Here is a 15678-nt window from a genome sequence, read left to right on the forward strand (position 1 = left end):
TATATATATATATATACATGTATATATACATATATATATTAATTATATTCGATTTACTCGCGCGCGACGACGTAACAAAATGGGTGTCCTCCCTAGGCAAAATTGACGCTCCGGACGTGCTAGTGTAGTCCGTTTTGTCATCCGGGGTCGCTCGGACGACTTCGTCGACAATCGGGTCAAAAACGCGTCAAAATTCAAATTTTACAAAATTTCGACCCGCGATCGATCACTTCAAAAAGTTAACTCGAGCATTCGACAAGTAACAGTGCAGACAACGTGAATCGAGACGATCGAACGCGCCGACTCTCCGAATGACAAAGTTTTGTGCGTGGGAGTGCGAATTGTGCAAAAGGCCACCCTAAGGCTCAGGAAGGTCCTATAGGGAATCCCTTTTGAGTTTCCTCTTGTTGAGTTTCCTCATGTTTCCTCTTGTTGGTTTCATCCTTCTAAGTGCTAGAAGTTGATACCACACACGCGAAACTTCAGAAGGAGACGGAAGCGGGTTGAATTCCTAGAACAAGGCGGGCCCCATTTCTAAGGTTCTAAGATAGTCAAGGGGAGATCCCTAAGGCTAGATCCTAAACCCTAAGAGGAAGACTAGACCTCACTAAAAATGAGGTCAACATTACTTGAATTCTTTTTTTGGATAAATATAAATTAGGATCAAATTGGAATGATCTTGTGACTAGTATTTACCGGATTAAGGAAGAAGTTTATATAAATGAATGCTCTGAGGTATGTAAATGAATAGCTTTAACCTAATAAAAATTCTTCTTCCAATTTTTACCCTGGTTTGTGCAAGTTGGATGTGTGATTCTTTTGAGTATTATACAAATTCAAGCACATAATTTTGGCTATGTTATTTCGTTGTATTAGTGTGAGGCCTTGATTTCATTTACTTTGCTAGATTATCTCTCTGATTTAATTTCTTCTAATTATCTTGTAATTGGCTTGTTAATTTTCCTGATTTTATTCAAATTTAATATGAATTTGATTACATTTATGGCTAACTAGGTGTATTTCTCGTTGATTTTCCAATTTTGGATTTCTTGTTACTTTATTTGATCATTGTATGAAAGTTTGAGTTTCACTTTTTTCTTTTTTTTGCTTGCATAAAAATAAAATAATTTTTTTTGCATATTTAATGTCTTTTAATCTATGAAGCACGAGTTCTCATCATGTGATCTAGATTCAATGCATCTCTCTAGTTGCATTAGAAAACCTAATTTTAAATTGCCTGCATCTCAAAATATTTGTAGTGTGGAGCCCTGCTCTGTCACAAATTTTGTGAACATTTACGATAACAATGAAGTTTTGAAATCTCTTCATATTGATTATATATTATGAGTAAATGCATTTATTTTGGCGCTTTGGGTTAAAATTAATGTGACATGTAATCTTTGCTATTTTGGGAGCAGCATTTCTCTTGGCAGAAGCATATCATAATTGAAATTGATATTAAGGTTGATGTATGTTATTGCTATGCTAAATGATTATTATTAACATTAGCATTGTGTCGGCCGTTTTATTTATTTTAATTTCGTTGGTTTGAAAAAGTGAATGATTTTGTGATTTTGAAAATAATTTAAATATAAATATAACATTTTTTGATTTTTAAAAGTAACATTTTAATTTTAAAATAGGTGAGACCAAAGGGGTCTCACATTTAAGTAGTTTAGATGATTGAATACAATACTACGGGTAATACACTTATCCCGAAGAATAAATATATTACTTGTAATAGGGATTCAATTACTTAGAATAAATAATTTGTGACATCCATATTGGTATGCGAAATATTTTATAAAAAAAAAGGCCAACAAGTTCCCCTACCTAACATAAAAAATTAGACAGGGTTTATTTTATCTGGGTTCCTGGTTCCCTATAGAGGCAAGCCCCTATAGTTAATTACATCTTAAATGATCGAAATCACTTAAGAAAACTCTCGATTAAGATCAGATGGTGTTGCTTTCAAGATTTCAAAGTTTAGGTTTTCACGGTTGGACATAGGAAAATCAAATGGGAAAGATTCAAAATAAGAACAATTATTTAAAAAATCCAAAGTGAAGAAAAATAGGGGATATTACAGATCCAGGAGAAACCCCGGAGATGTCCCAACTATCCTAATATTTGGTTTTATGTCTTTGAAATGATATAATTTAATATTTCAATCCTGCAAATTATTTAGGATTTAGGACTTATGTTTACACAATATCGAATTGTGCAAATAGCCTAAAAAGATAGGAGGATTTACACCGTACCATACGGTAACCTCGAAATCCTAAAACGTTAGGACTTATAATTGTACAACAGAGTTGTACAAAAAGCCTAAAGAGTGATCGTATAGGTTGTTATTTAAACTAAAGATAATAATAGGTGATGTGTATGTGTTCATGTGATGTGAAGATGTTTCGTTGCTGCAGATCCACCTGGAAATTGTTCCTCGTCGTGCTGTCCGCGATGTTTGCTCCAAACTCCTCGTAGTAGCACCTCCTAGCTTAGTTTTAGTTTTTGAACATGCTCCTAACCACTAGGTTATCTTAAACTAAGACATAATGTATCAAAGTAACTAAGCATACTGTGTGAAAAAAAAATAATAATGCACTGTATAGTAAAGAGAAAAGACTAACATGCTGAAAGAAGAACATAACATTTTAGGGAAGCAGTATAGCAGACTATGAAAACAATATAACATGCTTTAAAATAAAATGCTGTAATGTAAATTAAACCTGTACACCTGAGAGGTTCATTGCTCCATAAGGGACGAACCGAGCCCAGCATATGAGCCCAAAATAGAGAATACTTTCATTCATAATTTGATTCGAAAGAAGCCCAAACCGAACCCAACACATGGGTCAAAACAGAAAATATTTCGAGCATGAATTTGATTCCAAAAAGAGTCCAAACCGAGCCCATCAAATGGGCTAAAACTAACATAAAACTTTCAGCATATATTTCAACAAGGGACAGCAAAATAAGCAAAATGAGAGCCCCAAAATGTAATTTCCACCATTTAAAATAACTTCTAGCATATATTACAGCAGAAGGGGAGCAATAGGAACATGAAATGAGCTCCCAAATGCATTTTTCCAGTTCATAAACATGATTTCCTGCATGTATTCTATCAAGGTGCAGCAAGATAAACTAAATATGGGCTCCAAAAAATAATTTTCAATTCATAATAAAAATGATTTCCAACATAGGAACAAAATCGAGCCCATTAAATGGCTAAAACTGCAAAGAATTCAACCAAGACGTGCTATCAAAAGGAACCAAACCGAACACACCAAGTAAGCTAAGTAAAATGCAATTTCCAGCTATCATGAAGCTAAAACCGAGCCCTCAAAAAATGTGCTAAAATATAGAAAATTTTTCAGTTAACATTTAATCCAGCATAACCAAAACCGAAAACCAAGACAGCGGCAAAATAGAGAAAATTTTCAACATATGTTTCAAACAGTGATAGATAGCATGAAATAGATGAGCTTGAGTCAATCATTCATTTTTGAACATGAGTAATAAAGGAGTTTGATAATCCATTCTAACATGCATTTCCAGAGGGGCAAATCTCATCTCAAAACCACTAAGAGCCAGGTTCCATAAAATTTTAGAACCCAAAATTTATATCCTGCATATGCTTCGATTTGGGACAGGTAACAGGAAACTGATAAAACCAATTTGGTCCTTAAAACCAACCTCCCAAAGCATCAAAATGAATTATAGCATATATTTGAACTGAAGTATCAAAGAATTTCAGCATGGTTCGGTCCCAAAAGAGCCAAACCGAACATATTAAATAAGCTAAGTAAAATGCAATTTCCAGCATGTATTTTAGCAAAGAGGGGTAGGAAGAGAAGCATAGAATGAGCCCCAAACATGCTTTCTTTTCACCGAATCTAACATATATAATTTCAAAATAAACTAAGACATGCTTCCATATTCCATGCCATCCAAAATAGTGTAACAAAGAGGATAGGAGGAGAATACCTTTTCTTTATGCGAACCTAAAGCAAAGAAAGACTAAAGTAGATTTGAGAAAACCACTCCAACAGCAGTCTACAAATACTCTTCACGATTTCCAGCTCACGGTTCGACAAATCCAAGCCTCAAGACCCTCGAACAGCAGAGGGGAAGAAGATCTCCTCCCCAACAGAAAGAGGTAACCCTCTTAACAACGAAGAATAGGGGCAGAAAAATACCAAATCTCTCTAAAATCTCCCCTTTCTCAAAAACTCTCTATTTTCTCTTTCAAAATTTTCAACAACCCTCAGGCCGCAGAGGATGAAAAGAACAAGTAAGATTGAAATTAGAGAAGATTTTGGCAGCACCTCCCCAATTTTCCCCAAATGGGACTTTATAAGCAAAGAAAGGAGAAGAGCAGCCACCCACCAGCCACCATAGCCAGCAAATCAAGTGAGGGGAGAGGAGGAGAAAGATTTAAGGCAAGAGGAAATGCAACCTAGGACAGAGGAAGAGCCGACCAGATGGAGTTCCACCATTGGGAAGCTATTCGGTTGAGCAGAAATCGAAGAGACCGCGTACGCGAATGGACCGCGATCGCTGGAGAAGAAGATCGTCGCGTGGTGGATCTGTCGTGGAGCTAGGGCACGGGCGAGAAGTCGCGGGATCGAACCGCTCGAACGAGGATTTTAGACGTGCGGGTGTAGCCGTAAATAAGGTTTAGGGTTTATAATTAAGATTGTTAATAATATAAGTATGAAAGTATTAATTATTTCAAAAAGTAAAATTTGATTTGTGCATTTTAATTTGTGTGAAATAATTGCAAATTGGACACCCCTTTTAGGTAATTTCGACATTCCGGCGCAGTCTGTTTCGCCGTCGGAAGTCGTTTTTGACAAATTCATCGATTTGCGTGTCAATTTTCTCGTGTCGAAAATATGACAATATGGGTGCCCTTTCCTACCAAAATGGGTACCCGGACGCGTTGACGCTGTCCAATTTGTCGTCGGAGGTCAACCGGAGAAGTTTGCATTTTCACCCGTCCTTTGGGCTTAATTGAAGTCCAATTTCGTGTAATTTCGTGAACTTTGTGTATTTAATGTGTGTATGTGACGAAAAATGTCGTGACGATGTTTTCCTAAGGCTTGAGGCCTTATTTGGACCATATCCCTTAAGTCTTCGCAAAATAATCCATAACCGCTCGCTCATAAGACGATGGTCTTGTGCCAAAGATGCTAAACATCAAAGGAGAATAGGAATTGGCTAGAATTTCTAGAAGGGTGAGTCTCAATTCTAGTTTTCTAAGATGGTAAATAAGAATTTCTAGAGCTAAAATCTAGGCTCTAAGGAGGAGAAGACAAGACCTCACAAAAATGAGGTTAACAAATGGACCCCCTAACAAATGGACCCCCAATAGGTCCCCAATAGGTGTGGTGTGCGGAACAAGCACACCACGCGTATTGGTGTTTACCGAAGCGACCAACAAACCAATGAATTGTTTAAGAAAAGGTAGTATTTGATATGAAATTAAATTTGAGTTGGGTTCTCAATCAGGAACCCACAACTCAAGAGAGACTTTGTGAACGAATGAGTTGAGAATGAAACGATTTATCACAAGTTTGCCGCATTCGATTTAATCGAGTGGAAAGATTAATTTAAGGAGGTAAGGGGGCCACCTACAAGGGGTTTACGTCAAAGGAGGGCCACCAACAAGGGGTTTACGCCAAAAGACCACCAACAAGATATTTACGTCAAAGGAGGGTCAGCAACTGGAGATTTACGCCAAAAGACCACCAACAAGGGATTTACGTCGAAAGGAGGGCCACCAACAGAGGATTTATGCCAAATTTAAGGACCAACAACAAGGGATTTACGTCAAAGGAGGGCCACCAATAAGGGATTTACGTCAAAATACCACCAACAAGGGATTTACGTCGAAAGAGGGCCACCAACAAGGGGTTTACGCCAAAAGACCACCAACAAGGAATTTACGTCGAAAGAGGGTCACCAACAGGGGATTTACTCCAAAAGATGACCAACAAGGGATTTACGTCGAAAGAGGACCTTTAACAGGGATTTACGTCAAAATTTAAGGAATTCAAAATTAATTTAATTTATATATACTGTATATATATATATATATTCAAATCCATTTTATATTAGATGCTTTCTTTATTTTATTTTGCATCGTTTCATGTTCATTGCAAGACTGAATTAACATTTAATTTAACATTCTTAAATCAATCGCATCATATGGCAAAAAGAAATCTTCATTGATCCTTCAAAGTCTGATATATCGGGATACAATCCAATCGTAAAGTGATCTTGCTCGAAACAAATTGTAGACTTTTAATGTCATATCCATCCTTCTGACCTCTCGGAGTTATGTAGAAACTAACCCCTCCTACAAAGATATGTTCTGGAACAAAAGTCCCCCTCACATACACTTTGAGGCGTGCCTGTTTCATAATTCCAAGGGTCGGAGTTCCTCGAGCTCTGGATCATGCTGATATCCAAACGGTACCTTACTGTCATCCATTCTTCTGAAAGTAATTGATATTCTTTTTTGCGGAACCCCCGGTACACAATGTTTTGCCAAATCTGCTCCATTTCCTTTGAGAAGCAGGACCGAGCCAACAGGAAGAGGAATTTCCATTGCTCCACGAAATTCAGCTGGACCAATCACTCGTATCTCTTTTCCGAACATTATATTGCACTTACTGATGAGAGACACGATGCAGAAGGGTCTCACGAAATCGTGGTTATCAATATGAGGCGGTATACAATCTCTTTCTTCATAAATATTAATTATGCAGCTGTTGGGTACTTTATGTACCGGTAAAATACGCCATTCTACCATCATTTTTATCATCCTTTTCATAAGCGGTGGCAGCGGGTCAACTTCATCATGTCGAATAATCCTTGGGGGATTTCCTCTTTTATCATATGCATAATTATAGCAACATCCATACTGAATTGTGATCCTGCTCTTGTCTTTCATCCACTTTCGGGGTTCTGAATAGGTCCTCCCTTTTAACAGGCCTTCTCGGCCTCTTTCTCTGAGATCAAAAATATATTTCACCATTCTTTTCTGTTCATTTTCGGAGAAGACGTCAGTATGCAATTCCAATCCTTCCAAAATATTGACGTATCTGCCTCGTATCTTTTCAAAATATTCAAAATTTTGCTTTCGCACTTTTTGGAACATTGCGAGTTCTTCTTCAGAAATTATCTGCAATCTCTTAGGCTGCACATACTGCGGGATGTATGACTCTACATCTGGATGTTCCTCACTTCTCTGAATTGCTGGGATTATAACACATTCTTCATTAGAAGCATCATATTCCATATATTCATCATGAAAACCAGCTAGGGAATATTCTTGCAAAGTGGTCTCCAGAATTGAACTTTGTGGAACCTGTCTTCCTGCAGCAGTTTGAAGCGGAACATTCTCGATTATTTGCTCAGACATTTCTTCTTTATTTTGAGAAATCAAATCATGCTTCGAAGTCGTCTCCTCAGCCGCTAACTGTACGAGTGCTCTGCGCTTATTTCGACTGGCAATCCTGAGTTGGGTGCGGGTCAACGGTACTTTTCGCGACAGATTTGTTAGAGCGCTGATGAGCTCTCATTCTGCTGTTAAAACTATCGACCGCATCTGCCCAACTCTTCCTGACGGATCATCATCATTTTCCTGGGTTTCCTTTCCATTTTCATGCTTTCTTTTCTTTGCAGTGGTGTCAACTTCCTTACTTTTAAAACTGAGTACTGGTTTCAAACCTTCCATCTCCTTTGAACTGACCACACTTAACAGGTGCCCCTCATTTTCCAACTTGAGTTGCTCAAAGTTCAAGTCGAAATCAATGATGGCTCCCTGTGCCACTTCTTCCTTGTTTAATGCGAGATTTATGTCATTCTTAAAATAGAAAATCAGTCTTTCGTTCGACATTTCTCTGTAAAAGACAGGAGAAACGTCAGCACGTTGATAATCAAATGAACAAGAACAATGACTAATTATTATTTAGAAAGTGATTTAGTTCATGTTTAAATTTGGGAAAAACAAAGAAAACTTATTATTATTCATGAGAATTCATCTTGTCTTGTTAATTTTATTACAATATTCTTGGACCCAGTTACTAAAAGTTAACGCATCTGCGTTTCATAGGACCTGCAACCGGGTCCCCTAAAACGTCACGACGCGTAGTACTCTTTCAAGTATCTTCCATTAATTGAGAGCATAGACCTTTCGCCCTGACAATCCACTAACTGATAAGACCCTTCAGAATAAACTTTTTCGACCACGTATGGTCCCTCCTAGGTTGGCTCAAATTTTCCCCCTATCTTACGATGTGCAAGAATATGTCTCCTAAGAACCAGGACTAAATCACCAATATTGAAAATCCTAGGGCAGACCAGTTTATCGTAGGCATAGATCATCCTGGCTTGGTAGAGTTCCAAATTCTGTTGTGCTGCTAAACGGTCTTCTTCAAAGGCTTCTAACTCTTCCAATCGGAGTCTAGCATATTCCTCTGTTGTAATCTTGTTGGCTACTGCAATTCTGAGAGAAAGTAACTGAACTTCTAAGGGAAGAACGACCTCGGACCCGTATACAAGTAAATATGGCGTAGCTTGAGTTGGAGTTCTGACAGTCGTCCTGTATGCCCATAGAGCTTCTAATAACTGCTCATGCCATCCTCTCTTATTTTCGTCCAATGTCTTTTTCAGAATCTGCACGAGAGTTTTGTTAAAGGCCTCTGCCAATCCGTTTGCTCTAGGGTAGTAGATGGTAGAATATCTCCAATCTATTCCGTGTCGTTTGATGAAATTATTGATCTTCATGCTTTTAAATGCTGAACCATTATCAGAGATTTCCCTTCGTGGAACACCAAAACGATACACTATGTGAGATTTAAAGAATTGAAGAACTTGATGCGCTGTGACCTCTCTTAAAGGTACTGCTTCTGCACATTTTGAGAAATAATCTGTTGCTGCGAGAATGAAACAGTGTCCTTTTGACGACGGAGGGTTTATCGAGCCCATAATATCTGTGCCCCAACACTCGAACGGCCACGACGCTACTGTAGGGTGCAGCACATTCGGAGTTTGATGCAAGACCACTCCGTGTATTTGACATTGGTGGCAACTTCTGGCAACTTTCATGCAATCAGTGATCATCGTCGGCCAGTAGTAACCCATTCTTTTGACTTTCATTTTCATTTTTGGGCCTGACTGATGAGCACCACACAGTTCTGCGTGCACCTCCTTGACGATCTTTTGTGCTTCCGGCCTGCTCAGGCACCTCAGCCACATTTGATCGAAGGATCTTCTATATAAAACATCGTCCACTAAAGCGTATGACAACGCTCTCTTCTTGATCTGATGCGCCACTGACTTATCCTCCGGTAATTTTCCGGACTTCAAATATTCTATGAACGGTTCCCGCCAATCATCAGCATCTTCTGCAGCTGCAGCCACTATCTCTTCTATTTCAAGCCTTTGTAGAACATCCATGCTGATTTTAGAAAGTATTTGTCGTCCCTCTACAGTGATATCAATTGAATTTTCTGATGGGCATGCTAACTTTTTTGCAAGTTTTGCTAAAGCATCCGCATGAGCATTATCTTTTCTCGGTATCTGGTATATTGTTACATTTGAGATTTGCTCCAACAATTTCATTGTATAATTAAAGTACTGTTTCAATTTTGGCTTCAGAATCTTGTATTGCCCTGCCACTTGCTGGATAATGAGTTGTGAATCACCAAATATCTCGATGTCCGCTATTCTCATTGAAATTGCTAATTCCAATTCGGCGATTAAAGCTTCATATTCGACCCCATTATTCGTGCAAGGCTCTGTTAAATGATAGGAGTACCTTAGTAACCCTCGATCTGGTGTTATGAATATCAGACCAACTCCTGCTTTGCCAGGTATTACTGTCCCTGAATCTTTATCTCTTTGTGATGATGAAGCTCCATCAAAGTACATTTTCCAAATTTGAGAATTGGAGGGTTGTATATTCATAATTTGCTCATCTGGTAGATCATCATTGAGAGGTGAATCAGCTGGTAAAGGATACGCCGCGAGGAAATCCGCTAAAATTTGTCCTTTAATGGCGCGAAGAGGTACAAATGTTATCTCAAATTGCAACAAAATCATTGACCATCTTGCTAATCTTCCAGATAGTGTTGGTCGAGTCATTAAGTATTGTAATGGATTAACCCTTGAAATCAGTTGGACCTTATGAGCGAGCATGTAATGCCTAAGCTTTTGAACGGCAAAGATTAAAGCTAGACAATGCTTCTCGATAGGTGGATACTTTACTTCCGTCGGAATCAGACGACGACTCAGGTAGTAAAGGGCATTTTCTTTCCCTTCATCATTAACCTGTGCTAACAGGGCACCAAGAGAGTCGTCCAAAGCCGCAGTATAAAGTATCAAAGGTTTACTTGAAATCGGGGCTGCCAACACAGGTGGCACCATTAAATATTGCTTAATTTCTTCAAAAGCCTTTTGGCACTTCTCATCCCAGATATACTTAGCGTCCTTTTTTACTAGTGCCGAAAAGGGTTTACACCTTCCTGACAGATTAGAAATAAAACGTCTTAAATATGCCAATTTCCCTTGAAAAGATTGTAACTGCTTTAAACTCTTAGGGGGTGGCATTTCTAATATCGATTTAATCTTTTCTGGGTCGATTTCGATCCCCCGGTGACGGATAACAAATCCAAGGAACTTCCCAAAAATGACACCAAAGACGCACTTTAGGGGATTCATCTTGAGATTTAATCGTCGCAATCGTTCGAAGACAATCCTCAAATCATACAAATGATCTTTCTTCCGTTTACTTTTAATGACCAAATCATCCACATAACATTCGACTTGATTGTGAAAGAGGTCGTCAAAAATTCTCGTCATGGCTCGCTGATAAGTTGCTCCGGCGTTCTTCAATCCAAATGGCATTACGGTGTAGCAGTAAATTCCAATTGGAGTTCTGAAAGCTGTAAATGTTGCATCTTCCGGTGCCATCTTGATTTCCATCCATAAATGAGAAAATTGCATATGATGATGCAATATCTACCATTAGCTCTGGAATTGGTAATGGGAACTCATCCTTCGGGCATGCTTTGTTTAAATCTCTGAAATCCACGCAAATACGGATCTGACCATTCTTCTTTCTAACTGGCACTATGTTGGCTAACCATGTTGGATACTGCTCTTCTCGTACAAAATTAGCCTCTATCAATTTCTTAACCTCAGCGGTGACCTGCTGCTCGATCTCAAGGCGCATCCTCCTGGGAGCTTGCTTTACTGGAGCTATGGAGGGGTCTATTCCGAGTTTATGAACTGAAACCTCTGGTGATAGACCTGGCATCTCCTCATAGCTCCAAGCAAAACAATCCTTGAATTCCGTCAATAACTCGATTAAATCTGTAGACTCTTCATCACTGAGCAAAGAACTTATGAAGGTTGGTCTAGGATCTTCCTCTGACCCTAGATTTATTTCTCTTAACTCATCAACAGTTGACTTAATTTCCTCTTCGAACTCTGGAGGAGCATCTTCTAATCTAAATTCATCAGGATCATCTTCTTCTTCAAAACAACACTCATTGGGATTACTAGTAACAACCAAGCAAAATTCTGCGTCACTGAGTGGCCCTACCGTGCCGAAACCAAGGCCTTCTTTTGATTTAGGATCTCGATTTTTATTATTCCACAATTCCTCAAAAAGTTGCAACCTGTCTTTTGATAGTTTGTCTGGTATTAAGCCACGTTGAGCAAGTTTCTTAACACAGGGAGAATAATAATCAAAAGGTAGTTCCATTAATTCATTTGAAACATCTTCCTCCAAATTTACATCAATTCTAGGAACAGAACTAGAAGAACCGCGATAGAACTTTATCGGTTTTAATCCCCCACCACGCACTTCCTTGACCTCCAAACCCTTAATTTTTTGAGAATTAATGGGAGTTAAGGCCACGACCTGCACGTAGTGGTTGATTCTGTCATACATTGACTTGTACTCATCTCTTTCATCTTCTTCCAATGAAATTTCAAAACTTGGCGTCTTCTGGCGTATCACCATTGCATTCTTTCCGGTCTCTTCTTCTTCTGAGCTTTCTTCTAACTCAATATTGATAGTCGAATTCCTTTGTTCAATAATCTTCCCAACTCTTCCTCGGCCTCGTCCCCGGCCTTGATCTCGGATGCGAGGACTAAAAGAGTTTCCAATTTCTCGTTTCGGAGGAATGGTGGAAGATCGTTGAACCGGCACCCGACTACTCGGCTCTGGTAGTCAACCTTTCTTGGTACGGCATCTCTGGAGAAAACTATTTTTTTCACGGGAGCATAGTAAGCAGCATCTTCATGAATTCCGATCTCATGCACTGAGAATGGCTGCAAGTCCCCTTTAATGCATCGCTCTCGTCCTTCTTCAAAAAATTTTATACACTGGTGCAATGACGATGGGACCATCTTATATTCGTGAATCCAAGGTCGACTCAGTAGGGCATTGAAAGAAGTTTCTGAGTCAATGATATGGAACTTTGCGATTGTTACTAGATCACAAATTTTCATAGATAGTGTTATAATTCCAATAGCCCCTTCTCCTTTCTGGTTGAAATCTTTTAACATCATTTTATCGGTGGAGAGCTTATGGATGTCAATTTTCAAATATGCTAAAGTCCGTAGATTTATTATGTTAATTGACGCTCCTGGATCCACTAACACCCTTGAGAGCATGAATCTTCCGATGTTAACTGAAATATACAAAGGTCGGTTATGATCGGCAGTTCCAAGCAACAAATCCTCGTCTGTGAAAGTCACACTGGTTTGTTCCTTTAACGAACAGGCCTCATCCAAGGAGTCGCTGGCCAAATGGGCTAAGCAAATATCTGGATCAAGTAGAGCCTTGATTAATGCCTCTCTCATCTCCTTTGACAGGATCAAAGCATCATAAATGCTTAGCTTGGCTGGTAACTTTCTAAGATGTGTCAGAACGTTGTATTCCACTTTATTACTCGTATTTCCAATTTCTTCTTGAGTAGGCAATTCTTCCACTGGTGGAGTTGTCTCATTTTGGGTAAGCATTTGTTTTCCTTTCGCCCCTGGATCCGATACTGGCGGTAATACCTTTCCTCTTCTTAAATACACTTCTGTTATCTCTTGTGTTTCTTGAGTTGGACCCGGTGGTTTCTCTTTTGCTACAGCCACCCATTCTTCCAAAGATGTTTCTGAATCTGAAGCTTCCAATTCAATTGCTATTGGCTTTCCTCGGAATTCAAAGGAGGGTGCTTCACTTTCTGCACTATCATAGCCTGTATCATTAGTCTCTTCACTAGCCATATTGAAGAGTTCGTTGCGATTTTGTATGATTTGAGGATCATCATAAGGATCGAAATTTGAATTAGATTGAGCGTTAGTTACGTTATCACAATCATCACCAGAAACAGTAAAAACGTAGCCAAAATCAATCATCTCTTCATTGCAAACTCCCGGAGGAGTAAAAAGAAAATCGTACAAGGTTATCTGTTCGAGGAATTTTTCCCCCGCATCCGAGATAACCATTCGAGAATATGCGCTCTCACATTAGTTTTTGCAATGTTGATCCTTTTTTCTTTGACAATTTCTTTCTTCTTTTTCTTTTCCTCTTTTGATATGACTGATAGTTCTGGCTCTACAGGTTGTGGAATTTGAATGGATGTTTGTGCGGTCACATTTTGTATCTTTTTGAATCTGATTTAATATTTTCTTTGAAGATCTGGTTCATACAACACTCCATTCATCATCCGCCGTGTGGAGATCAACCAGTTCGACCGAAATCATATTTATGGACCCTCTTTCAGGCTCCTTCAAATATTCCTTCGGGATCATTATGTTCCTATTCTTGTAATTTCTCTCCAACCAACCTTTGAAGCTGAAACAGTCTTCTATGGTATGTCCAATTAGCCTGTGGTAAGGACAATAGTTTGGATGATCTTTCTTATCAACTTCATTTGGCTTCTTGGGTTCTGGCAATGTAAACTCAGCTCTCTTCACCAAATTTCGGAACATTTTATACACTGCCTCATCCTTAAAAGAGTAGTTTCTGTTCATTTTGTCTGGCAAGGGCGGAGTCTGGCCCATATCAGTATTGTAAGATCTCTGCTGAAACTGTCGCTGACCATAATATTGATTATTTTGTTGGGAATGCTGAGCTTGTTGTTGATTATTCTGTTGCGGACGCTGATAAATCTATCGAGGCTGTTCAACTTGAATCTGAATTGGCTGTTTACCTCTATCCACTGTTGCTACCGTCCCAGTTTTCTTTTCAAATGTCTTCATTGGTTTTGATTTATCAGTTTTCTCTGGGAATCCAAATTGCTTAACATCCTCTTGTAAACTTGCAGCTTTACTTAATAACTTTTCAAACGTTTTAATGGTAAATCCTTTAAGCATGAAGGCTATTGGACCGTGTATACTCTTGAGCAAGATTCCAAGTGCATGTTGTTCTTGTAATTGCGGCTCGCATTTCATACTTAAATTCCTCCATCGCAAGATGTAGTCAACTAGAGTTTCATTTGGTTTTTGTCACTCTACCACAAGATCACCAATGGTGATATGGTGCCGAGCTCCAGCAAACCTCTTGATAAATAAATCCTCTAGTTCTGCAAAAGTCTTCACTGAGCCGTTAGGCAACTCGGCAGTCAAAAGCAACCCCTGAAAGACTATTTACAAACTAACGACAAAGCAATGCTTCACTACCCCCCGCGTTGCAGCAACTCGTTCGAAAGTGTGCAACATGCTGCCGAGGGTTTCCTGTTCCATCAAATATTTTGAAAACTGGCGATACAAATTCTTTTGGATATTGGACCAAATCAATTTCCTCCGTGTATAGCCTTCCCCTTAAGACTGATGATCCTCCTTTTGATTGAGCTAAAGCTTTTTGAACCTGTGCCTCTACCATTTGTTGGATATTCTTTTCTGGTATTAAAACTTCAACTGGTTCTCTTTCGGGTGGATGATTTCTGCTAGAAGGGCCAGGGTCATTTCTTCCTTCTGAAACGGGCACAACTTTCGCTCTATTCACCTCTGGAGAAATGGTTAATGGAAACCGTGGCTGACTTTGCAATGTAGCAACAACAACCATTGTCTCCTCCAACTTCTTCGCCATCTCGGCCATCTGCGCCATCTCGGCCATCTGGCCATCTCGGCCATCTGCTCATCTCGTATTTGGATTTTCCTTCGTAATTCATCATGAGTGCTCGCCTCCGCAGGCTTTGGGGCATCACGCGATGAAGAGGTTCGAGTTTCAAAAACAAGAATTTCTGCATCTTCTTCTTCCATATCATCCATCGAACTCAAATTTTTATTTTTATCCCTTTGTTGTTGCTCTTTTGATAATTTTGCAATGTCAAGCCTAAGTTTCTCCAAGGTGCCTTCAATTGAATCTCCTTTAATGACTTTCAGATCAATTGGTGGACCCTGGTGAACCTCTGTACTTGTGTTAGATCTCGGTGTGACAACTTCTATTCTGGATTTGGGCTCTTCCCTGGGGTGAGAGCTTCTTGCACTTGCTGATGACTTCTGACTAGCGCCCTTAGGCTTCCAAACCTTCCCTTGAGATACTGATGACCGGAAACGGGGTGTCTTGTTGATGGCATCAGTATGGTGAAGGGAAGTAGTGACCCTAGTGCGCAGATCGGACGCAACAGTAGGCAATCTCTTACCACCCACTAAGGG

General features: G+C 39.3%; 2 protein-coding genes across 2 annotated transcripts in view; one reads left to right on the forward strand and one right to left on the reverse strand.

Annotated features, from left to right (window-relative positions):
* LOC110027433 overlaps positions 1-15678 on the forward strand; it is a 65176-nt gene that overhangs the window by 6373 nt on the left and 43125 nt on the right. The gene's annotated exons all lie outside the window — the stretch shown is intronic.
* On the reverse strand, positions 6135-7432 carry LOC110027386 (RNA demethylase ALKBH5-like). The gene has a single exon (XM_020728784.1). It carries the CDS (start codon positions 7430-7432, stop codon positions 6425-6427), a length of 1008 nt encoding a protein of 335 aa, XP_020584443.1. The 3' UTR covers positions 6135-6424.

The sequence above is a fragment of the Phalaenopsis equestris genome, unplaced genomic scaffold, assembly GCF_001263595.1.
Source record: "Phalaenopsis equestris unplaced genomic scaffold, ASM126359v1 Scaffold000428, whole genome shotgun sequence".
Lineage (NCBI taxonomy): Eukaryota > Viridiplantae > Streptophyta > Magnoliopsida > Asparagales > Orchidaceae > Phalaenopsis > Phalaenopsis equestris.